The sequence below is a fragment of the Halyomorpha halys genome, unplaced genomic scaffold (assembly GCF_000696795.3).
Source record: "Halyomorpha halys isolate HHAL.00 unplaced genomic scaffold, Hhal_1.1 Scaffold194.1, whole genome shotgun sequence".
NCBI classification, from domain to species: domain Eukaryota; kingdom Metazoa; phylum Arthropoda; class Insecta; order Hemiptera; family Pentatomidae; genus Halyomorpha; species Halyomorpha halys.
The window spans coordinates 391,115-418,253 of NW_027108392.1; the positions used below are offsets into that span (position 1 = coordinate 391,115).

The 27,139-nt window shown below is 32.0% G+C and overlaps 2 protein-coding genes across 10 annotated transcripts; one reads left to right on the plus strand and one right to left on the minus strand.

Moving 5' to 3' along the window:
* Culd (CUB and LDLa domain) lies at nucleotides 1-21,464 on the minus strand. Of its 8 annotated transcripts, none has more exons than XM_014418397.3 (14): nucleotides 21,303-21,464; nucleotides 18,031-18,179; nucleotides 17,622-17,934; nucleotides 12,622-12,821; nucleotides 11,416-11,605; nucleotides 9,883-10,050; nucleotides 8,349-8,540; nucleotides 7,925-8,041; nucleotides 6,447-6,569; nucleotides 6,262-6,372; nucleotides 2,451-2,574; nucleotides 2,285-2,340; nucleotides 2,069-2,210; nucleotides 1-609 (listed from the first exon to the last, which is right to left on the minus strand). In XM_014418397.3, the coding sequence occupies exons 1-14, from the start codon at nucleotides 21,331-21,333 to the stop codon at nucleotides 360-362; spliced, it is 2,166 nt and encodes a 721-aa protein (XP_014273883.1). In that variant the 5' UTR covers nucleotides 21,334-21,464; the 3' UTR covers nucleotides 1-359. The 8 variants fall into 8 exon arrangements, with proteins under 8 accessions (XP_014273883.1, XP_014273885.1, XP_066902805.1 ...); XM_014418399.3 differs by lacking the exon at nucleotides 21,303-21,464 and adding an exon at nucleotides 20,918-21,206 and having other exon boundaries at nucleotides 1-620; XM_067046704.1 differs by lacking the exon at nucleotides 21,303-21,464 and adding an exon at nucleotides 20,918-21,179 and having other exon boundaries at nucleotides 18,052-18,179.
* On the plus strand, nucleotides 19,750-26,973 carry BI-1 (Bax Inhibitor-1). Of its 2 annotated transcripts, none has more exons than XM_014418401.3 (5): nucleotides 19,750-19,840; nucleotides 22,277-22,506; nucleotides 24,353-24,579; nucleotides 26,172-26,342; nucleotides 26,436-26,973. In XM_014418401.3, exons 1-5 carry the CDS (start codon nucleotides 19,824-19,826, stop codon nucleotides 26,466-26,468), a joined length of 678 nt encoding a protein of 225 aa, XP_014273887.1. In that variant the 5' UTR covers nucleotides 19,750-19,823; the 3' UTR covers nucleotides 26,469-26,973. The 2 variants fall into 2 exon arrangements, with proteins under 2 accessions (XP_014273887.1, XP_014273886.1); XM_014418400.3 differs by lacking the exon at nucleotides 19,750-19,840 and adding an exon at nucleotides 21,555-21,785.
* Nucleotides 26,974-27,139: the final 166 nt, after the last annotated feature.

Below are 27,139 nucleotides of genomic sequence, written 5' to 3' on the forward strand. Positions count from 1 at the left end.
TACAAACAAAATACTGGTATTTATTTAATCTAAATTAAACTATAATTAAAAGAATAGATAAAATCATTTCTTAGATAAAAACTGTAACAATACTAAAAATTAATAACTAATTTCATGACAAAGTAAATAACTAACTTAATACTCACTGTGTTGATAAAAGAATACATGATAAGGTAAACTTAGATGATGAAATTGCTAGATCTAATTCTTATCCACTTTTAATTCCTACAATATTATTTATGGTATCAATATTAATTATTTTTATTATTAAGTAATAAAATATCTTTAAAATCTCTGTGATCTATTATTTACAAATATATTTATATTTAATTACAAGCAGTCCAAGTATAAAAATAAAGCTAAATGCACTCTGATTGAAAAATATTATCTGCAGATAGGCTTCCTTTTACACAAGATTTTCCATCACTCGACTCAGGATTCCGATTTTGTGAGTGAATATTCTGTAAGAGATTATCAATTGCATTCATGCGGGAAGATGCTGGGGACCATGTAGCTGAAAAGTTGCTACGACGAGTTAGTGCACAGCTACAAGCTCCAGCACAGTCACATTCATCACGCAGTCCACAACCCACACTTCCAAGAAAAGATCTAAAAATAAACTAATATAAATTTAACAGTAAAAGTACTTAAATGTACTATTTTATTTTACAAAAAAATTAATTAGAAAAAAATTTGATCAAATAATTTCTTATCTCCATTTTAGAAAGAAAACCTCAATTTTTAACTTCTTAAAACTACCACAATTTTAGATTTAAATAAATTAACCAAGGTGCTTTGTTAAAAGGTTCATATAAATGTTCTTCCAGGTCTAAATCTTTGTTTTTCCAAAATGTCACATAGCATCCTCAACTCATATCTTCAATTATTTCATAAATGAATTATGAAGACACCCGATATTTTTTATTATTTATTTATTAATTTGATTAATTATAGATTATTATTGATTTATTAAATACCTCAATTAATGACTGTGTTAATTGAAAACTTAGAATAAACTTTAATGTGATGAATGACCATTGTCACAAGTGTCTATAGTTAATATAAGCTATTAGGTCAGCTATCCTCCGATTTAAGATATTCAAAAATAAAACGCTTGTACTAATTCATTCTTACAGACCTGTATCTTTGTCACAACATATGAGCCTTGTACCTCCTTAATTAGGTATACGAAGAACAATGCACATATCGTTAAAAGAAAGACTTAACGGATAGTAGTAAGAGCATTTGCTTATTTAGTCATAGTAGTTTGTGGGGGCATTTTCAACTTTTTTTGTGAAGTTGGATTTTAAGAGATTTTGCCGCTCCAAGGGAAGTGTTTATTGTTTATAGTAAACAATATAGACCCATGTTTATAAATAGTAAAATATGTTTGCTGAGATATATGGAACAATTTTCACTAATAATTCCAAAGAGCCCATGGAAAACATACCATGTTAATGCAATAGTGAGTACCTATCCATGTCTTTTAATAGAAAACAAATTTTATGATTTTTAGGAATTGAAGAAAGGGTTCTTTGAAAAGTTTGTTAGAAACCACTGATCTACAATATTAAACTATTATAAGAGTATCATGACATATAAAACATAATCAGAAAACGCACTTTTTACCACCTTTCCAACAACAGCACTGTTGAATTTGATTCAGTCAAAGAGGGTAATTGTTTGTGGTGGTCAAATAGATGGTATTTCTTTTAGTTTTAGTTATATAATCATTAAACATGCCTCACAATGAGTTATAATCAACTAAGGTATCGCATTTAATCCATGCACATAAATGTATCAAATAGTCTAGTAATCCCGATGGATTACTGATAATGACTTCTGTAGTTTATTATGCATCATGTTGTTATCTTAAGTATTACCTAAAATACTTTACTTTCCCTTCACATAAAAAAAAAAAGACCTGTTTATGTAGTAATGTGCATAAAGTAAAAAATACTTAATTTTAAATTAAACAGCAAATATAATCAATAATAGGGAGAATTATTAAATTAGATACTCATCGATAGAAAAAATAGGATACATAACATACAATTTTTTTTAATACCTAATATCAAAGGGTTTCCTTTGAGCTGTTGATATTTCTCTAATAATTTTTGAATTAGATCCTGTACTAGGTCCTGCACCATCAATATTGTCATAGAACGGGGCCCATGCATTTATCTCTTCTGTCACTGCCCTAATTTCATCTAAATACAGAATGAACTAAAATATAATTAAAATAGTTATGATTAATACAATAACGTTTAAGAGTAATGTTTACCTTTGTAAGGTGGTGGAGGTGAATCTGGGAGTTTAACAGTTGTTACAGCATTTAAGCTTAGATTACAACAAATGAATATTAAATTTCTTTCATAAACATTTTCAAATTTCATGAAATTTATGTTTAAAAAAATTATGATAGTAAAAACTAAAACCTGTTAGCATACCTCGAATAGTTACTTCTTGATGCTATCTTTTCTTTCTCTCTCTTCATTACCTCTTCATAGCTCGGAGGAGGCTCATATATTGGTGGATCATCATTCGCATCCATTTCGGATATATGGGCTCCTTCTACACAAATTGACAAGGACATTGTTGAAATAAATATTTCATTCAATACGTAGTCTATTCTTTTAATTGTGTATTTGATTAGTTACATAGAAAACTGACTCACCATCTACATCATTCAGTCCATAACCACAACACTAAATTACATAAATTGGGCTCATTTTGTATCTTTTTTTGGATACATTGAACATATTCATTTTCAATTCAATTGATAATAGAAGTAATGTAGCAACATAATACTGATATGTCAATGACACAAAATCCAGAATCATTATGCAACAAATAACAGCAGAATAAGTTGAACGTTATCAGTTTCTAAAATAGAGAAGGTTATAAATGTACTGATTAGGATGAGTTATTATGGCCTGTCAGTTGTGTTCATAGGATGTAGCAGGTTGTTGAAGCGCAATAAACACTATTTTGAAACTAAACTTGTCATTGTAACGTCAGAAAATAAAAAAAACATAATTAGCATTTGAATCATTGTTTAATGAAATAGTATTGTTAGTAATTTAGCCAATTTGTTGCCTTGCATCATTCAAAACTTTAACTTCAAATATTTTCTTACTATGATATTTTTATTGTCATTCGGACACGTTTGTAACTTGTTGCTCCTACATAATTAACTGGGTTCATCTTTTACGTGTTCTACCCTACAAGAAAGTTTCATATCTTATTAAATTATATAAGCTACCATTATTACAGTAAAACATTACTTAATAGAAAAGTTTGACTGGTCAATTGTTTTGTTGTATATATTATATACATTAGTTAATAATAGTGCTAAAGTTATATCTTTTAATGAAATGGTTACTTGACAGCGATGTCTTCCGATATAAATTCTGGCCTATTCTCCAGGAATTGTGTTTTAGCGACCGTTTAATATAATTTATCTAATAATAAATATAATGAAATTTTATACCTTTAATTTTAAATCTATGATTATTCGCTATACATATTTTGTACCCACAGAAATATTGTATGAATCAAGGACAGCACACTGTGCTGCAACGCCAAAAACGTAATCGAAAACATAGACCTCACCTTAAAAAACTAAAATTGTATCATTCATTGTCGAGTTACTAACATATTTAAAAAAATGGTAATATTTCCGGGAACTAGCTCGATGTTTAGATCAGTGATTACAAAAGTAGGTGCAGTGGTGTGTATGAAATGTTAAGTGCGAAAAAATTGTTCTGCTCTTCAAATGCAAATTTTGGAAATATGGGACACCTATGAAAAGCTTCAATCGGTTCATCAATTGGATAGAAACAAAGTATAAGAATATATAGACTGCGTATAGAATATTTTTAAGAATTAAGTGAATACTACATCCGAGGAAAGATATTTTTGTAAACCTTGATTGGTAATAGTTACTAAGACCTATAACAGTTCAGTAATTTAAATTTTAAAAAAATATTTGGGAATTCGATATGGAAAAAATGATTGATGATCTTTCCCTTTTTTTTTTTTTTTTTTTTTTTATGTAGCTATATATTTATTGAGAAAAAACTCTTCTATTGCTAACGTAATTCCAAAAACCGAGCAGTATCAGAACTCCCGCTTTCCTACCCGCGCTTAAGAGTACACTTGCGTCTCTTAGATCTGCACTGCAATCTCAACTTTGATAACAGTTTCATTTATCAAAGTTAGGATCTTCGTACTGTATTTCTTAAAAGCTTTGCTGAGGTGGTCAGGTATTAACCCTCTACAAGTAAGGCGAGGGCTTGGTACTTGGTAAAGTCTGGTAGCAAACATCCAACATTTTGTGCTCATTCAGAGAGATAAAATAACTTAAATCAATAAGATGTCAGCAAATGGCACCATTATAGAATTTTAATTATTTATTTATTTGTAAACATTTTGCTGTATAGGGTCAAATAGTTATAAGTTAACCACATTGGTTTCAGATATTATTTAAACAATCGTTAGGTCAAAATTGACTAATACTAAAAACACGAAATCAATAAACAAAAAGTAGGAGAAATGTGGAGGGAAGTATTTCAATTACTTGAGTCATATGAACTTAAATTTGGATCAAATCTAGAAACATTGGCATTGAGGACTCCTGAAGTTATGCCACTCCACCTCACGCATGAAGGAAGTAGCTGCAGAAATGATGTATCATGGATCGCGTTCGACCCTTACCATACTATTTAATTGAAAGGTCTCTTCAAAGACCCTCAAAAAATTAATGTAACTTCTTTGATCCTCCAATGCCAGTTCTTGGATCAAATTTTGATGGAAGGCGATCTCTCTCGCCGAACAATCCAGGGTTCAATACTCAAACCAGAATAATCCACGGTTTAACCCCAAAGTTTTTTTTGCCAGTTAAGCTCCTATGACGATCGCGGAAGGCACAAAGTTTCAGCTACCTCTTTGTGACAAGGCTAAGGAATGACGAAACTAGCGTTATATATTTTATAACTAGATAACAATTAACGATTTGAAGCCTATAATAAGAGAAAAACAAAATAAATAAAAATAGAATCTTCCAATTGGTGGATCAATATTAAATTTTCAAATAATACCAAAATTGAAGAATGATCCTTAGAAAGATCTATAAAATTATATATAATCATCTAAATTGGACCAGTATTGGCTTATATAGTTACAGCATGTTGAACCATGGAAAAATTATTCTGGTTATGTTCATATGGAAAACCCTTATCTTTTATCTATCTGTATTATTATATAAATCTTATGAATTTGTTCCTTTGAACACGCTTGTCTCAAGAACTACTAGTATGATTTTAAAAATGCCTTTTGTGTTTGGTAGATAGTCTATGAAGGTAGGCTTTAGGCTATATAGCATCTTGCTAGGATCCATAGGAACATGGCAGTAACTGTTTAATGAAAAGTTCCAAAATGTATGAGGCCATAATATTTTTTCTGCACATGTGTGATCAGGCTTGAGATGATTTAGGAAAAGACTGTTTTCTTTCAATCAATTTTAAGACAATTTTTGTGCAGCCAGTTATTATTATTTTTTTTTTGTTATTAATCATTTTTTTCTACATAAATGATAGATTTTATTCAATTAATCAGATGTACTTGGCCATGCACCTACTCATCATTTAAATGAAAAAGGTATGTATATTTAGGGGTGATTTGTAACCGAGGGAGTTTGAGTGTCAACTAAAGACTGCCTCATGACTGTAGTGGTGGTGGTTCAAATCCGGCCTGGAGGGTTGACTTTAATTTTGTGGTGGTTCCATGAAATAAAAATCTGATCTAACTTGAATATGGACAAGATCATTTTTAATGAGCTAAGTGTAACAGAAAATGAGCAAATGGAGTCAAATCAGCTTAAAAATTCACAAACTATTTCAAGATATCAATCATATCTATATTTCATAATGCTTCATTAAACTAATTGATTATGAATTGCTATTGCGTTGTATTAAAAAAATTGTCTCAAATTTTATATTATTTGAAAGGCTTATTTAATCAAACCATTGGACGTTTAATGGCCAATTTGTTTTTATAACATCCATTTACTTTTTCTTATTACTTTATTTCTTGTTCATTTGGCTTTCAATGTTACTAACTCTTTGTTGAAATCATTTTGAGTGTTCTTCATATTCAATTTAATTATTTGAGAGGATTGTTATATAATAAAAAAAATATGTTTCTATGGAATATTTTTTTTATATGATAACCATACAGGAAAAAACAAACAAAAAATACCGAATAAGTCTGATATTGATTGAAGTCTTTCTTGTAAATCCCTTTGTTGCCTTGTCCTTATGCCCATTCTGTAGACCAACATGAGAAGTGCAGTCAAAAGTGTAGCCAATCCTAAAAATAATCATTTAAAGGACAATAATATTTTCCAGTACTATCAATTTTATAAATTTAGACAGAGTACTTACCAATACAACTTAGGATAAAAATTAGTGTAGCTGTTTTCAAATCTAAATAGTTATCAGTTTTTGGAAAGTAATAATTTGGAGTGTGGGTATACCATCTTCTATCAACTGGCTCCATTTTCCAATCTGCATTATTATAAATAATAAATTATTATAGGTATAATAATTAATCGATATCAATTGATTGTAATATCAACCTCCAATATTAGTTGAATAATGGATTCAGATTAAAAATATAAGCTGAATGAATTAGTACCCCAATTTTTTTTTTTAAATTATATTTTAAGGTTTATCCCCTAGAGTTCTCAGTGGATAAGAAATTAAGGCTAAGTTACCTGGACATGAAAATTTATCCAGACTTAGGCCTGGATTAATTGGTTTCTAAAAGCTGATGGATAGATATTCTTGGTCAATTTTATTGTAGTTACCTGCTGGGTACTGCAGTGGTGACCAAATTAGGCATTTTTTGTATGAAACTATTATATTTAAAATAATATAAGCTCTTATTAAATATATATACATAACCAAATAAATGAATGAATGAACGTTTCCAAATCATGTCCTCTATTGCATTAGGTAGATAATAACTTAATTGGGTAAAAAAATTACTTGAGATAAATTAAAAAATTAATTTCAGGGGTAACACAATACAATTAAAGATTATGAATAATATATAATTAGTGATTAATCAATTAGATAAATGATAACTACTAGATAATTATTTAATAAATAGGGGTGACATGTGGGTCTAGGAGTCCTTCCTTGTCTTACATTTTAGTGTTTTTGAACTAATTTATATTCTAGGTTTGTTTAAATTTTCATATAAATGAATAAATATATACGTGCAATAATAATGCATTATATTGAAGGTATGATTTGATATAAGAAATAGACAAATAATTGTAACCCACTTGTTCCATTGAGGATTAAAAATTTAAGTAATATTTGAATTTTGAACTATTAGCATGGGGCAATGCTTCTACAACATCAATGATTATTCAGCTCAAACCTTTAGTTCTTAAGAACCTAATACCAGCCCTATAAGTGTGTAGTCACCTTCATTAAAAATTTTGTGCTATTTTGTGCTAAGAGTGAATACACGCATTTATATCTAGTGATTCACTACCTAATTTATTCTATAATACTCTTTCCTTTCCAACACCAAAATTTATTTTGGGAAAATTCTGCATATTTTGATAAATTAATAAAATTAAATTACACTGAATCCTTTAATAAATACTCCATAGCTTAAATTAGATAAATGGTATATAAGATTTCTTTGGAAACTAGGTAAATAAAAATTAAATTTGAATTACCAAAACCATCAAGAATATACCTACAAAGTATCCAGTTTTTCTAAAGTGTACCAGCAACCTGATCCAAATCAATATATACATATACATATATTCTTGGGTATTTTCATTTCAGCCATGATTTGAATTAGTTTTTATTGAATAAAAATTAGAACAAAAAATACTTACCTCTTGAACAAGTGTCAGGTTCATCACTGTTGTCTCCACAATGATCAAAACCATCACAATACAGTTGCTTGCTGATGCAGCGATCATTATGACAAAGAAACTGAGCACCATTACAGTCTGAATAAAATAAAAAATTGATTATTTCACCTAGTTAAAACTGAACACACTTGCTTTAGTCAATTATGGTATATTTATTTGTCTCCAAGGTCAAGAATGCTTTCATGTTTTGGCATACTACTCTTTTATCATTCATAGTTCCTTTCATTGAAACCACAACATTAATATTAGTGGGGACAGGGAGAGGAAGAATTTAATAAGTTGTTAGTAAGTATTTGCAGATTTTTTTTTTTAACATTACTGTCATTGGTCATTGTCTTACATTTAATAAACTGAAGTACGTTAAACAAGTGGTTTCTTAACTTACCGATATTGGAGAATACAGAATATACAATAGCCAACTGCGATGTATTAGTAAAAGTGGCTTTGAGAGAAATGTAAAACCCTGATTGTATTGATACGACTCTGGTATTTGGAGATGATAAACAAGGCTTGACAATGTCCAAAAGCTTTCCTTCTGATGTCTGTCCTTCATATAATAGAATCTCTGAATTTTCTCCTGAAAACAAAATCCATGACTGTTACTCATATCCACATATGGAATTTTTGTAGATATAGCTAAATGATATCCAAACTTTATTTTTGATACTTTTATTTTTCCAAAAAAATCTTTATGATATTAAATGATATTTGTATAACTATCATATGTAAATACGTTCTTTAAGAAATTAATAAAATGAGATCTTAATTAATTACATTTTGGTAATCAATGCTCAATATTGCCATGCAATGATAATTAATTTAGTTTTTTTAAAACTGAATGTACATAGTAATAAATAAATTCTAGCCACAATTTTTCCAAAAAAACTGAATTCAGTTTTGAATTAAAAGAGATAAACTATTTTCATGCCACTTAAACAGATGGAAAAAAAATATTATTAATTAAAAACAATTATAAAATTGACAAGAGTTTTTGCATCAGAGATCTTCCAGCTGGTCATATCATTTTGACTGGCGATGGCTGATGTTACTCTGCTTAAATACTTGTCCACCATAGTTCAGCTTTCCTTGGAAAGAAAATTACATCGAAAGCGTGTTATATTACTCCCATACACCAACTATGGTGCTATATATTTATCAGAATTCAGGATTGTTTTTCTTTACGATGTTCTAATTTACTTTCCCATTTATGTTTAATAGAGAGGCTAGGAATGTAAATCATATAAAATATCAAATGCAATAAGTAGTTTTCTTACAAGCTCTGAATATCATAAAGTTAGTTTCTACGTGAGTTTAATTATCATCTGCATAAATATTTTCAGTCTGTAAATTTGTCTACCAGTTTTCTTTTTTACATTCTTTTTATCCCATCCATAAATTTTATAAACAACAATGATTCAAGGATGCTAACTTGTTTTATACCTTTCTCCATTGGATGTGTTTTAGATTAAATCATCTAGATCTTTGGTTCCTTAGCAGGACCAAAGCTAGGCCATGAGAGGAGCCTTGGCTACAAGAAGTTCCGGTAGTACATATTTTGTGAATACTTATTGTCATAAGTGTTTTATTGTTTTTGAGTGTTAGTTAAAAGCCACTATAAAACCATCTCAAAATGGACTTTTAAGCAGAACAATTTCCAATCATTCTCTTGGAGGAGGGGAACCTACCTTTTCAGAATCAGAAATGTGGGTGGTCTGCACTCTGTTCAGTTTCTGGCTTAATGATCTCCTGACTGTTATGGATTGGGAACCACTCATCTATATACTAAAATGGTAACTTACATTTTGGAAACCCCTGCTGTGTGATTAAGTAAGGGATTAAATTAAATTTCTCAAGCAATAAGTTATTCCATTAAATTAAATTGTGAAGATATCTAAAATTAACTTGACTAATTAACTTACCCATGTTATTAAATGTTATGACAGAGGTATATAAAAGCATTTCTCGATTCATATAATTAATAATTGGTTTTATTAACCAAACACAATCGTAATATTTATAATTCTGTCCTTGGGCCATGTTCATCATAGTTATAGCTCCTCCAATATTTTGCACTTCACCTCCACAGTCTGAAAAATACTTTGTTTATATAAATACAAGAATTGATACGAGATTTGTTAAAAAAAAATTTTTATTTAAAAAAATTACAATCTACCACTTATAAACTGTCAGTAATAATACCATCTTATTTATTACATTCATACAATAAATAGTTCAAGAAAAAAAAACTATCAAATCAAGACTCAAAAAGATACTCCCGCAGCATCACTATTCCTGCAAGGCAGTGTATGCTGAGTAAGCCATAGATACTTAAGCATCTGATCAAAACTAGGATTCCAATAGTCATTACAAAATGTTGCTGAGCTATGCTATTTTAATCTTCATAGAGGATATATGGATAAGAAGAAATACCAAGTGTTTTAGGTAAAGGATTAGGATTATTGGTAACATTATTATGTTCATATTTGAAGTTTTCGTAATAGTTATAAGGGTTTTATGGGTGAGACTAAAGATATGTAGTAATTGAGTATTGTGCATTCCTCCATAAATAAAGTTCTGGAATAGCATCAAGAGCCCTCATGAACTGTTGGATAAAGGTGCTCTAGCACATCTGCAACCATATGTGGAAGCTCAATGGCAGCAGCGTACATGCTGAAAGATGTGCCACTGGATACTCTCTCCCTCATACCTGACCATAATTATTTTTTGTTCAGCCTATTCATTTGTTGATTGTGATATTAAATCAAAAGTTTGAATTGAACAGTAACTATGAATTTGGAAATACTGTAGAAAATAAGTTTTATTATTTGGTTTGTGGTTAAAATTGTTTGTAACGTAAACAATTTTTAAATACAATTATGAATAAAGCATCACTGTTAATGACAACATTGCTTCTGAAAATGGGACAATCATGTTGTTTCCCTTTGTTTGAGGCCTGTCAACTGTTGGCATCCCTCAGAAACACATGCTCTTTGTCTTTTGTTATAAAAACCCTGTTGTAGAAAATAAGTTTTATTAGTTGATTAAAAAACAGTAGATGGCGACACTATGATACTACTTCGGACAATGGGACGCCATGTTCCTTTGTTGACTCAATTGGTGCTTGTGTCTCTGTAAGTCACAAACTCTTTGTCTTTTGTTATGAAACCCTCCACAACAAACCCTCTCTAACTCAGAAGCAGGAAAGAGAGGAATGCTATTATTATATTATGTGATATTAAATCAAAAGTTTGAATTGAACAATAAAATTTTAAAAATGTATATATGAGTGTGGAGAAAGAGAAAAGCAAAATAAGTATAGGACTAAAATAAAAAATATATACTGAGCAATATATCTAACAGAGAATAAACTTAAATTACATAATTTTTTAGCCAAATAATTTTACTTCGTATCTGGACACAACTAATTATCTTGGGCTAACTACGGGACTTACCTGTAATTGGAATCAATGACGATTCTTCTGGTTCCCCCAATATAAAGTAGTATACGCCCTTATAGCCTAAGCCAGAACCACCATTTGCTAAAAATCTTACTATTAATGATGGACCAGTACTTATAACTATAGGGGGTCTTGGCTTGACACCATTTGTAAGTTTCAATCTTTGCCCAGTTGAGTCATAAAACTAAAACACAATTTTCTATAATTTATTTCAATTTCTCATTTATTATAAGTAGAAGATGGTCGGAAGTGTGGTAAGAAAAGAAACACAAATAAACAAAAATTTATTTATAAAAAGGTTTTTGTTTATTTATGTATATTTGCTGACCGCACCCTCCAACCATCTCCTCTTATTAATCTACAGTCCATTATTAACACCTCATCCTCATTTATTAATTGGAAGCATCTTGTTTAGTGCTTATACAATTTTGTTAATACTCTTATTTGAAAATACATTTTTTTTTACTTTAAAAAATGATGAATCCCTACAAAGTGGGGCGAAACGTCAGATAATAAATAATTGAAAACTATTTTGTTCTTTTTTGACCACTACCCTGACCATCTTCTTCATCCATAATATTTATTAATTTATTCCTCTCCATTTCAGTGAATAACGTGAGAAACAGATTCCACCAAATATTAGCTGCATGAACATAATATAGTTCAATAAAAATATAGAGAGTGATAATCCATTTTTTTTTTTTTTGGTGTCATCAATCTTGTAAAATATGAAATACTTTAATTAATGAAATTGAAGTTAATAATTTTTTTGTTTGTAAATAATCCCAATTATAAATTTGACTTAAATTTCATGATCCCTCTTTAACAAAACAATCTTTTGAGCTACTAATCTAGTCACGTTAGTGTAGTGAATCTGTGGAAGGGTACGAAGTTATATTAATTAATAAAAATATAAAAATACTGTTGGTATTTCAATTCTATATTCTTGAAAATAAAATGTGTTTTATTATTAAACATTATAAAATTATTAAAAATCTAAATAAATTTATGTGTTTTATATTTAGAAATATAATAATTCTATAATAATAAATTATTAAATAAAATAAATAATTACTTATTGAGAAACATAAAACTTTCTCAATATAAGTTTTATGATCTGAATAAATTATGTCAAATTCTGGTTAGAAATCATGGTTCTAAATTAATAATTATATCAATTTATAGAATAATTATACTCACCTCCATTATGGATTGTGGGGAGACTAGAAAATCAGTAAAACTGAGTTTAATTCTGCAATGGTCTCCTGCACTAACGCACCTAACTACATACTCAACTCCTAAGTCCCGTGGATAATAATTAGGGAAAAAGGGAGATTTAATAAGCCCTCCAACAGTAATGTTTGATTCTCCAGGAACTCCTTTTAAGTACTGTCTATTTCCTGCAATTTCATATCATTATTATTCATAGCTCAATCCAGTAACATATTCTACCCACTGTGATTTTAAATTATTTATCTATATTTTTTAGGAGTATTTAACCATCATTAGGATATATTTTTTTTTTTTTCTGACCTAGAAAAATAAACATGAACAAATTAAATATATACAATAAAAATGGATGTATATATGCAGGCAAATATTGATCTTGGTTTGCCAGAGTGGCATTATAAGATAAATTGCCGGGTCCGCTGAAGGGGGTGTCATCAATGATGGCATGAGTCTGCCGTAAGCGCACTAGGAATAAGGAGGGGCTATTCCGCCTGGCGTTGATGAAGTGATGACTTCAGGCTGTAGAGCCAGAAGTCCCTCCCAAGGCGAGAACATCGATCAAGGGAACAGTGCTCTGCCACCTCCCAGGTCTTGGTGGAGGGGTGATTTCTCGAAACAGTAGATTGGCACAGGCTTTCAGCCCATCAAAGAACTTGATGTGCTTACGGCCTATGAATTCTGGCACGGTTTGGAGTTGGAGCTCTGCACACAAATTTCTCTGTTCCTGGCCCGCTGGAGTGATGTTCCTCATACTAGTCGCCTTAGGAGAGAGTTCTGGAAACTCTGTAGGTTGGTTAGTGTCGTTTTGTAGAGGCGTCTCATTAGTGGTGCACCATGGAGCAGCGTTGTACGAATAATGGCCTTATATATTTGTAGCTTCAGGCGCAGTTAAAGTTGTTGTGACATCAGGAGATGGTAGAGCCTATGCGACTTCTGCCGGGCCAGCTTGAGTCTCCCCTTGGCATGACTGGAGAGGGTGAGGTGCCGATCAAGAGTCACGCCGAGGTAGAGGATGGTGTTGTAGATATTCCACGACAAACCGCTGGGGTAGTCTGCTCTTCTTGCCCTTCTGAAAGGACATGACGATGGGATCCGTCTTGGCTGGGTTAACTCTGATGCCATCCTTCTTGAGAGCAGCTACGATGGTGGCAGAGGCGGCTTGTGCGTGGTGGAGGGCCTGTTCAGCTCTCATGCTGGAGGCGTAGACCCTATATCGTCTGCATATGCTGCTACCATTGCATGCCGATGTTTGATGGCGACCACAGGTGCTATGAAGACTACGAATAATAGAGGTCCAAGCACAGACCCTTGAGGCACTCCGCAGATGGTGGGGGCTGGGGACGACAAATCTCCACCAACCCTGACCACGAATGATCTATCGCTGAGGTAGTTCTCGACCATCGGCACAGGGCTGCCGGAAATCTGAACTCCTCCAGCCAGCGAAGTAGCAGCGGGTGGGATACGCTCTCAAAGGCCTGGCTACAGTCCAACGAGATGAAAGCAGTTGCATAGTTGTTCTTCATTTGCTCGATGGTGTGAACCTGCAACTTCACCAAATGATGATCACACGAGACACCTCTTTGGAAGCCGGTTTGCTCGGGTGGTATCACAGCAGCCTCCCTGCAGTGATCCATGAGGTGGTCGTGTATGAGGCGCTCAAAAATCTTGCTCATGTGCGAGAGGAGGCTGATCGGAGGATAGTGCTCTGGAGAGTTCCCCGTCTTCCCTGGCTTGAGGAGTGGCACCACAATCGCACGCTTCCAGGCAGTTGGGAAGTAAGAGATCCTCATAGCTGAGCAGAAGATATTCAGAAGGCAAACTTTACCCTTCCTGGGAAGCATCTTCAGTAGAACATTGGGGATCTCGTCAAGTCCTGAGGATTTGTTTCCCTTGGTGCGACGAAGTACCGACTCTAGACGGCCAAAAGTGGAGAAAATGGGTTTCTCGACGGGGCTCGGAGGTCTACCTGGTGGTGGCGGAGGAGCACTAGTCGTCCGCTGAGCATCCCCTGCGGCATAGCTTGAGGCCAGGAGGGCAGCCTGTTCACCCGACGTCATCAGGTTATTCCCATCGGTGAGATGCACAGTCCTCCTCTTGGTAACGAAGGTCCTGACCAGCCTCCAGAACTGTCTGGGGTCATTGTGGGTTCTGCAAAGCTGGTCATGACACAGCGCCGTCTTCCAATTCTTCATGAGTGATGCGATCTGCCGGGTCATTGCATTGATGGCGGGTTTTATGCTGTAATCCCCGGTGCGCATAAAGACATTGCGCAGGTTGTTTCGTTGGCCAATCAGAGCGAGGATGTGCTTCGGTGGCTTTCTGTTGGCATTGGGGACTGGAGCGAACCTTGGGATGTTCCTATTGGCTGCCCTCTTGATGGTGTTAGTGATCCATTCAATTGCTGTGTCCACCTCGTCCGGAGTATGATATTGGCTTATGGCTGGTAGGTCTTCTAAAACGCTCGACCTATATCCCCCCAATTAGCCTCATGTAAAAGGTATTTGCTCGCAGGTGGTGTGACGAACTCGCCTTCAAAGGTATAGAGCATGCGTGCCTGAACGTGTGTACCCCCGGGTGAAATAGTGCCAGCCTGGTCTTAGTGATGTAAGTTCCCAGCGGGTTATTGCTGCTACACAACCAGGCAGTGTGTAGGGCATTCTGCTGATGCTTCGCCTGGGTATGTTGCAGCAGCAGCTTATCAGAAGTCAGGCCAGCCCTAGGCCTCTTGTATACACAGGTGAAGGTGTAGTGCTGTTTGAAGCGGACGTCGACCGAGACCAGGTGGGTACCCTCGGTAGTCTTCACAGGGATCGGCACGCTTCGTGATGGAATGTCTCTCCTGACCAGAATCATCACTCCCTCTCGTGCTCCGGGGAGACAGACCTCTTGATACACCACATATCCCCGGAAGTTGATCCGTGACGATGTGAAGGTGAGCATCGTGTCCGTGAGTGCCATCACTGACGGTCGATGTTGCTGTAGTAGCAATTCTATTTCAGGCTGCTTCGGTGAGAAGCCTCTGACACTATAATTTATGACCAGGTGATCAGTCATAGTGACGCACGAGTATTTTGCGCATCATATCTAGCAGCGTCGTCACCATACCCATCATCTGGTCCATGCGGGCACATAATTGTTCTATCGCAGGATTGTTGGAGGCACTGGTCACCAGAGCAGGCTGGGCCATCGGTTGCTGTTGTTGGTTGGCTGGTGATCCACCTAGAAGCTCACCGAATGCAACATTGCTCTGTACATTCCTGCTGGGGTGTTGTCTTCTGGATGGTACTGGTTGCACTGGTGGAGGTATCGGGTCGTCCTTCTTTGCTCTACGTTTCATAAGGTCGACTCTAGTAGGACAATCACGTGCCGTGGCCATATGACCTTCCTTGTCGCATACGGTGCATTTGGTCGGTCCTGTCATAGGGCATTGGGTTAACTCGTGATGTTGAGAGCACCGCGGGCAAACCACGAGACGGTGGCAATATCGGATGGTATGACCATATTGTTGGCATCGCCTACACTGCACCGGGCATCCATCCTCTTTGAAGGGAGAGACCCTGAAGCGCACGTGGTCTATAGCATCAAGTTTTCGAAAGTCCGTGATTTTTACATAGTGTTCCGTTATTACTTGTATGAGGTCTCTCTCCTCTTTTTGTCCATTGGGGAGTTTTTTCGTGAGCAGTCTTATCATTTTGTACCCAGGGAGTTTTGCCTGGAGATCAATGGCTACCTCACTCAGATCGGTATCGAGGTCAAAGCCATAGAGGACCCACTTCTTGGCCTTTTAGTACCTCGGGGGGTGAATGTATGAAATTGTATCATACCCATCTTGGTCATTAACTGGCTGGCCTGATCGTGGTGTTTCTCTGTTTCTAGATAGAGGCGGGTCTCTTGCCTAGAATTATTGAGCGTAAACTTGTGAATCCCAATAGTGGCGAGGATTGATTTTACCGCCTGCTGCGCCATGGCAGGTGTTATGATGATGGGTGGCGGACGTCGCTCATTGGGCAGCTGCTGGTTATCCCGGACAACATAGCGGTTACGCAGGACTGGTGTTGGGTTTGTAACTGAAACATCCTGGACGACAGCGTACAATATTCGTCTCTGTTTGTAGGCATGCCAGGCCTCTTCTACCTTTTCCCAACCCTCATCTCGAGTTCTCTTTGAACCTTTGTTTTCAGCATCTTCATCTTCTTCCTCTTCCATACAGACATCTTGCTCTCTTTCCTTCTGGTACGAGTCAGTCGGAGATAGGGGGGATATTTGTTCCTCGTGGGCTACAGCCTCAGCCATGTTGTTGTCGCACACACTGTCAGCACTAAGACTAGCAGAACGCACTCTTCTGTTCATCACTGTTTCTCCTGCCTGTAACCATGTATCGAAGGCAAATTGTCACTTCGCGCACAATCACTAAATATATAAGAACTGACTAACCTGTGTCTCCCGTAGGTCCACGCTGAACGCTGAAAAAGTATCACAGGTGACAGATGATCAGCAACAGCAAACACCTCCTCACTGGTCAACTGCCTCTATTATTCTGATTACTCCAGTATTCCTGGAAGTTGGATAATAACAGGAAAGCTAACCTAAAACCATGTTATCAACTCGATTGCTAGGTCAATAATGTGTTTCTGCATTTCTAAGACATCATTAGGATAAAAGTTAATGAATTTAAAATATAGATACAATCAACTTTGCTTAATGAGAATAGGGAATGTGAATTTTTTTCACAATCAGAACAAATCATAAATTGACTAGCACAGAACAGTCAATTTCTTTCCTGAAATTACAGATCATCTGAGAATTGTATCTATAAAATATCTAGTTTTTGTATGTAGTTCTTTTTATATTATCATTTTTAAATTATTTCCAAAAAAACAGGCTTAATATGTTTAATGTATTATACCGCAAATATTTTGGATTACTTACAATATTAATAAAATGCTAAAGAGGGAAAGCAAAATTCTTACTTTCTGCAATGTACTCTATATCAAAAGGATGCTTGTGGGTTTTTTTATATGAAAAAATAATATTCAGGTATCTAGTCTGTGAGTGATAAGATAAATCCTTGTTTCCACTTGTAACAGTTGCATTACAAAAATAAGCTCTGGACACTTTATCTTGCTCAGAGATTTGAACATGGTCACATGGACATGTATTGTTGTATTTCCCTCGTGAATGACAGTCTTGTGGAAGGTCAAGATGTCGAAATATAATGAATATAACACAAGTTGAACAAGTAACTAGCTGGACACTGCATTCAGATAGTTCAGAATCACCATTCTAAAAATCAGTTGTTTTTTTAAAATCATTATTAGTACATTTAATATTAATAGTGAAAATATTTAATATCGTCATCATATAAATCATTCGGTTTACCACTGAAGAGTTAGGTAATACATTTTCAGCTATCAATGAACTCCTTTCTCCAAGAACAACATATAAATGTGTAGGATATTTTGATAGGCAGATGTCTCTTCTAGAGATGGAAATAGGTTCGATATATTTAACAGCAGATGAAATTGCCACTGCAAATAAAAATGATAACTGTATTAATTTAGTAATGATATTAAAAACCCAACAGATTTATTTCAAACAATCAGATTTTTATACTTTAACATTTTTATGGACTATAACCATTTTATTTCTGTATAGCACAGTTTTTCAGATCAGTTTTTATTTTAAAAATATGGATATTTGCAGCTGTGGGTTGCGCTAGAATTAAGTCATACACACTAAAATACTGTTAAGGTAGAAACTGATTTCATCGTTTTGTTTTTTTTGAGAAATAAAGAGTAAATATTTTTTAAGATGAAATTTCTAGGATTTTTTTTTTTAGACTTTTGATGTTTTGCCTATACTACATATTCAACTTTATCATTTAACGCCCTGCTTGCAATTCATAACAACCAGTTCTGCTAAAAATGTGTTTCTTGAAGGCATTCTGTATCAAATCAACTTTTTTAAATAATTAGCTTTATAGAAAATAGTTTTAATAGAGTTAATCAGTTGCTGATTGGTCTGTGAAGTAATGAAAAATTAAATTTTATAATCCTTACAGGTTTTGCATGGGCAATCTTGAAATTAATTAATTATTCTCAGGTATATGAGCCTCTGATTGAAATGCATAATGAAATTTCTACTCAAATTAAATATTTACTAATTCAGAATTTATATATACAATAATAAAATATAATATTCACTTATATTTTATTAATTAACTCACAATGCCTACATTACATTTGATATATAACTTAATGGTATATTGCTTAATACTTTCATGCAACTATAGTTCTTTTAAAATATTTTAATATTATACCATATATATATTTTTTTTAAATATTCTTATTATTTATAATAAGAATTATTTACATATTTTTGCAGGAAAATAAATGACTGTAAAACATTTGTTTATGCAATGATTTTATAGTAATAGTTAAAGTATATTAATACCAATATATTCCAAATTACATTATTGGTTAAAATTCTGCAGAATTCAGGATCACTTTTCAAGCTCACATGAATGGTGAAAAAGTATTTTATTTGAGACTTTCTACTGCTTAGATTTATTTTATTGACAATGAAGTTACTACAATAATTTATCATAATACCAATGGCTTTCTTGACAACTCTGCTCAATGTCAGATTTAAAGTTTTAGGAAACATATTTTAGTATTCAATAGTATAATAATGCTTCAGCAATTAACCTAAACAATTTGAATATTTTTATCGCTAATCACTGTCTCTTTAGATCGCAACATTAAAAAGATTGTTTCCAAGTTACCAGTAGATTTGGTTGAGCAATGTACAAGAATGTTTCCAGCATAAATTATTAGCTCCTAAATAAACCAGGGGATCATTTACTCACATAATGTTTTAATATCATTAAAATTTTATAATAAAAAAGATTTCTTTAAATATTCAAGTTTCTTATTCTATCCAAAAAAAAAAAAAAAAAAAATCCCTTGGCTTCACCATTCCCTTTATAATGTTTTTATTTTGTTTTTGTTTTTTAATTATTAAAATTTTACATGTGTTTTAAAAAGTAAATAATTTGAGAATTACATTATTTGTCAATTTTTATATAGTTAATTTATTTATTTCAGAAACAAAAAGGTTCACGAAACGAGATGTAACTGCAATATATAAATTTTGGAAAACTTTAAATAAACATGTTTTGCAAAAATCTGTAAGTACAAAATAGTGAAACAGATTAAAATATGCTGTATTATTTATACTTTTTGTGAATGTACTAGTATCTTTAATAGTTAGCATCAATTTATATATTTTTTTATTGTGAAATTAATTTTAAATTTGTTTTTCCCAAACATTAATTTATTATTATTATTTTTTAAAATATTTCTTACTTTAAGTATTCTTGAGGCATAAGTATTCTTGTTACACCTCTGTAATTGTTATTACAGTACATAATTGTTATTATCTCCTCAGGTTAATACTTAACTAAGAAAAAAAAATCTCATTTTCTTATTCAGCTTATTTTCTGAGGATGAATTTTGTTAGTATATTTTAGAAATTTTTGGTTTTGTGCATATTTTCCTTTATAATATTTTATTTCAAAGATGTAAGTTAAATACAGCTGAACAATTTTAAAACCCGCTAACAAAAGTTACATAAATTTTTGTTGGCTATTGGCCTATTATGTCAATATGTAACACCCCTAACCACTGATTCTATTAGATCATATTTCCAAAATAATTAAATACTTATTATGCCAAATTTCCTGTGAATGTGATTTGTGTATCCTATTTCCAAGGTTAATAAATTTTTCATATTCTATGGTGTAATATATATATATTTAAAACATTCATTCTTTGTAATAATGGTTGCAAATGAAATATAGACAGTATATTTTTAAAAAATCCAATTTAGGTTTGAAAATAAATGCTTGGGGATTAAAATATTAACAGGTGATTATACAACATTTAAAATTAACATTTATAAGTTTACTCATTTTTTAGTGGTTTGGCCTTTGCTATTTATCTTGTTTGGATTGCTAAAAATCATTAAATAATAGTAGTTTATAAGAAACAAACCTAAAATGTTTTAAATACCTATAAATTTCTTTTTCTATAACTGATTTGATTTTTTATATTGCTTAATTAAAATATATCGACTGTCAAAAAGAGGAACATTGATTAGTTTTACTGAACTTTTCGGATAAAAATTGCCTATTTTTCTTGGTACTCTTAACATATAATGAGTAATATACAATGATTAATTAATGGTTATAATATTGATAACTTACCATAATAAATTAAGTATGAAGCAATTTTAGTCACACGAAATGCCATGGTTGAATCCATAGAAATATTCTATTATCACATTAAGAATCCATGCATTTCATAAGGTTTCTTTTCCAGGTTTGTTAAATGTTAATTAATAGTTTTTTTTTTAGTAAGATTAGAATAATTTTCAATACAAAGTCCAAATTTTCAATTATAGGCGATATAAATTTTGAATAAATATTTAATTTTGTTAATTGAATTATGAACCAATTCATAGTGTTCTTAGTATCATGAAGCAGCCATTACCACTTTTATTTTTTAAATAAGTAATGGTCATAACATCATATAATAATGTTTGCTTGCATTCTTAACCTAAATTAATTTTCTATTCATTGTAAAACGTACCCTTTTGTGTTCTTTTTCTTTCGAAAGACATTTTCTGCTTCTATTCAAATTTGGCGGGTTTTTTAACCAACTGAACCGTTTTTATATTTTGATGGAAGAGTTATATCAATTACGCTTTTAAAAGGATATAATATAAATATTTGCACTGGAATATGAATGTAATTATATTTTTTGTTGATAGTTAATTGTGATATCATATTACTTTAGTTGTACGCGCTCTGTTTATCACATCTGCCTGTAGATTTCTGATGTAAACGTCATTATTCTGTCGTGAGTTGATTGTCTTACGTGACTGTGTTGAAATCATATTGAAATTTTCGTGTTCTCTAGATTCTTGACATTGTTGGAGTTGTCCTAAGAGCATTTTAAAACAGATATTTGTTTTTTGCTTGCAATATTGTGAATTCTTTCGAGAGTTATTTAAGAAAACTGTACCATGGCGTCTGGGTTGGGTACATTCATAAATACTTTCAATTCCAAAATGTAAGTATCTTTTTTACTTTAAAATTTAGTGATTATTTTATATTGCCATTCATAATCTTACCGATTTTTTTTTTAAATGCAACTTTATGGATAGCTTTATTAATCAATCTACATTTATCAGATATTGCATCATGCTTAACGTTTTCTTCCCTAAATTGTGTTGAATATATGTGTTCGGACGTTTCGAAGTTAATTGGAATTATTGTTTTTAAGTTTATAGTAAGTCCTTTGTTTTGTTATCTTATAGAATCGAAACATAACATTCTAATTAATTCTTTTCATGTTTATTCCTGTTCGTTTCAAGGTAATTCAGCGCCATCATTTCCTTCAATTCGTACGGTTTTTGTAATTATGCTATAATTTTTTTAAAGTTTTCTTTTTCTGTTTTATAAACTAACACTTTAATTGTTCTTAAGGTTGAAATAAGTAGACATGTATTGTATAAATTTGGTCCTTGTTAATTTTCATTTAATTCTTATTGTAAATTGCAGTGAAGAACCAGTGCGCATACATTTGAAAAATGTTTATGCTTGTTTAACATTGGCAACTATATCTGCTGCACTGGGTGCATACATAGATTTATACACCAATATTCTCTCTCGCAACTTCATTACTGTGTTGGGTGCTATTGGATTTTTAGTTGCCCTGAATTGTACCAAAGACAATGGTAAAAATCAGTTGATGCGCCTGGGTTTCCTCATTGGATTTTCATTTTGTTCAGGTATGATATTGTTATATTTAAGGCATTGTTAATATAAGAAGTTTTAATTAGTTATTGGAAATATTTTGACACTTGACATCATATGTGAAAAAATGACATCAAATGAGATCATTAGTTTACTGTTTCTAGAATATAACTATCCAGTTTTATATATTCATTACAACATATTGTAACATCAATGATTGTAGATTGTTGTTATTTCCGATTTTGGCTGGCACATTTTTTTGTAAAGATTTTTGATTATTGTTCATTATTATATTTTATGATTTGATAAAAATTACCAGAATTTAATTTTTCATTCTTAATCAGTTAAAAAATATAAGGATTGTATTTAGTACATTAAACATTAGGGTTATTTATTGAATTATTTATGCGTTATATTAATTATTATTACAATAAGGATTATACTTAATTTAGTAGGTAAAATATTCGCTTTCTCACCAATCAGCTTTGTTTAAATGGCTGAGTCATTGTTCAATGCAAAAACAGATAAGTGAGCCACATCATCATTATGAAATTCATCATTATTGAATGTTCCTTTTGTCTTCTTTTTAATATGCTGTATATTCTTTTTAATTACTTTTTTATAGTACTTTACTCTTAATATATGACCTTAAATGGTGTTAAAAATATTCTTTTTGTTTTTATTATGTGGTGTTTTATAAACAATATTTATTATATATTCTGAATATTCATTATAAATTATGTATTCCATTTGGTCATTTATTTATTTTTTTTAATTGTTTGATTTTTATTTGATGCCAAAGTACGTTTTGAAGGCTTTGAGGCTGGCTAAATCATGAATCGTTCATATTAAAAACATTCTTTCTTCTGATTAGTTTTAATCCTTGATGATTGAAGTCAGTCAAGTTTATGTTTTAAGTTGTTTTTATAAATTTTTGTGGGAGTTCTTTAGCCTTTGATGATTTTTAGTTTTATATATTATCATAGTCGTTGGCTATTCTCTAATTTTGCTTTAAAAAAAATAGGTAGCTGTTTCTGAATTTTATGACTAGAGACAGTACACTATGTGGTTTAGAAGTGTCACCAAATGTACTTGTTTAAGGAAGATAAATCTTTGGTCCCGAATGATGATCTGCATACATGATGATCAATGAAGCTGTTCATCATGCTTTTGAAGCAATTAAATCTACCCATAAGTAATAAAGTACTTGCTAAAGGATATCAACAATCACCATTCGTTGTTTCTGTGATATGGAGAGTAATAGAGTTTGGATCTCCCAGAGCTAATTTCTTAGCGTTCTGGGAAACATCAAAACCTACTCATCTGTTCACATATGAAACGTAAGGTTATAGTTCTAATTCTAATCCCAGTGACTGGATCCTGGTCAAACAGCATATTTAGGCAACTGCTAGGGTATAATTAAAATTTTAAAAATCAGTTTATATTGTACTTCATAGAAGTTAATTTTTCTCTCATTTCTGATTAGTCCATTTGTTATTCACCAACTATATGCTTAATTATCCTAATATTACCAGTTTGTAGGAACCAAGGTGTGGTTCAATAGGTTATAGGATAATGCTCAAAACTACTCTTGGATGAATTCATGATGTTACTGTTTTATAATTAAGTTCATTTTTTGCATAAATATTTCATTGATACAGCTATGACTATTTTTATTTAGCATTCTTGAAGTGTCTATGCAACAGATATTATTTATTATTATTTTTGCATTCTTTGTGAAAGTTTTGTATTTGCTTACATATTTTTTTACTAGTTTTTATCATCTTTGTATTATTTATATAGTTATTTAATGTGATTTAATTTATCCCGTAAATTTTCTATAACTGATTTTCCTTTAATGTTTCAATATTTCTTTTGCAGGGCTAGGATTGGGACCTTTGCTAGAGCAAGTTATTTTGATTGATCCATCTATCATTCCAACCACCCTTCTTGCTACATCTCTCATTTTTGTATCTTTCTCCCTATCTGCTCTTCTTGCAAGACGTGGATCATGGCTGTTCCTCGGTGGTACCATCACTACTATTCTGTCTGCTCTGTTTGTTTTCTCCCTTGCTAGCATGTTCCTGTCTTCTACACTTCTCTTCCAGGTAATGTAATATTTATTATTTTTAGTTGTTTATTAAAAATTTACTGCAAAAATAGATTTACTTCCACATCACCTTATAAAAGAAGTCATGTTTGGTGCAGAACTATTTGGAAGGAGTTGTTTTCAGCAAGCAGTTATAAAAACGGTTTCAGACCTCAGAACTAACCTTAGATGTATTGAGAAGCTGCCTGATGTCTATGAAATTGGACTTTTCCCAAATTTACTATAAATCTGTCCCTGGCTTCTGCCTCCAAACAAACTTATTCCAGTACAGATTCAAATTTATTTTTTAGAATTGTTAAGTAAATATAATCTAAAGTAAATATCTTTAGAATGCTTTATACTGATGCTTTAACAGCCATGAGCTAGGTTAGATGTTTAGTTGTCACAGATGGGGAAGAGCTGATATACAAATTTCTTGGAGTTTTCTCTGTCCTTATGGGAATTATTGTTATGGACTCTCAAGTAATGTTATGTTCTAAAAGCAATTACTAAATCAAAAAGTAAACATCCTGTAATAAAGGAAATCCACAATTTAATGATCTTATTCCAGGATGGTAAATCAATAATCTTCGTATGGATACCCTTGCATTGTGGTATATCTGGCAATGATAGAAATGATGCTTCTGCCAACTCAGCTTGTCATCAAGATGTACCAAAAGTAACTGTGATAGAGGTGATCCCCAGAGAAGACTGGACATATCAGTTTAGTGCCCTTACTCAAGAAAGATGAAATCAAACTTGAAAAACAAGTGGTGTGATTTCAGATTTATTGAGCTCTCTAAAAAGATCAGGGTGTCCCTAAATTTCCTATGGGTGGGTCCCAAGCCACATTCGAGCATTGTTGGCAACAAGCTCGCAGGCAAAGTTGCGAGAAAGACACCATCTTTCTTATTCTATCAAAACTCAGTATACCTCTTAAATAAAAATATCTGAAAGGTGGTAGGCCATGTGGGATGAAAGATCTCTGAGTAAATCAGAACAGAAGTAAATAGTCGACATCCTACTACAGGTGCCACAGAGAGGAAGTTGCTAAAAACCCACTCAGAATAGGCCATACTGTCCTAATCCAATCTCACCTGATCAGAAAACTTCTATTGTGCCAATATTGTCAGTCCATTCTCATGATTGAACTTAACTTATTTTTTAAGAATGCCCTCACTATTTACCAACAATAAACAGGATAGGACTGACCCCAAATTTATCTGAAGCTCTCACAGATGATTCACATCGGTCTTTAATTTTTTAAAATCATCTCCTTCCTAAATAATACTTCTTTTTCGATTTAGAATTTACTAGTTGCATGATCTAGAAGCACCAACATGGTTGTCATGACAATTTTGCATGCAAATTGAACAATTTTACCTGCCTCGACTTATTTATTGGATTAATAATGATCAATCTGCCCCCCTATTGTTTAATACCTGATTTTATAGGGGGAAAAAACTAATAAGTTAGTACTGTCTAGTTTTTAGAAGTTAAGTAATATAACTTTTTTAAGAGTGATATGATATTTTAAAATATATTATACATAAGTTTATTATACGGTTGTTATTTAATTCTATTCTAAAGAAATTTAATTCAATGTTGCAGGCTCACCTTTATGTTGGTCTCGTCCTGATGTGTGCATTTGTTCTGTATGATACTCAATTGATTATGGAGAAACGTAGACATGGTGACAAAGACTTCATTGCTCACTCAGTTGATCTTTTCATTGACTTCATTGGTATCTTCAGACGTCTTCTCATTATTTTGGCTCAAAAGGTATTTTCTTTTTAGTACTTGTTTGTTTTAGTTTTATTACTTTAAATTATAATATTTCATGAATAATTTTTTATATTAATATTTATTTTTCAGGAAAATAACAAGCGAGATGAGAAAAGGAGATAAATGAATTTTATTAAATTTGGTGTTGGTGTATTTCACCTAAAAGTTGAATAAATTGTCATTTCTAATATATTATATTCACATAAATTTAATTAGAATGTGTTATCCAGTGTATCCTAATCAAAATTTTAAATGTTATGGTAAAATGTGTTTTGAAGTATGTACTAGATAAAAAAAGTTTTAACATCAAATTTTCAAATTAATTCAAACATTAAGGATTTCAGACCGAAAAAAAAATGTCTTGGTGTTGGAAAGAAATATGTAAGTATATGTGTACTTGGTTCTATGCATTTACATGATATTATATAGCTAGATTTTAAACATGATGCATGTTTTGTGAATTTGAGGTTATGTAACTTTTTGGGATTGTTCTCTATGAACAACTATTGTACTGATTGATTTAAAGATTATACTATATTACCTTATTATTGGACTTTTTTTAGTGTACATATTAGGAACTATTTGTTATTGATGTATTATTAATTTAAATAAAGTGAATAGTTTTTTATATTGTTTTACTTAATTTTAGTATAGATACCATGAATGCTATTAATCAATACTAATTTAATTTATAGATAATTATTTTATCTTTCTGTGGAGAAGTGTAGAGCGAGATCTTTTTATTTTAAAAAATGTTAATAATTTTTTGGCTGTTCAATGTTCATTGCTTAAAA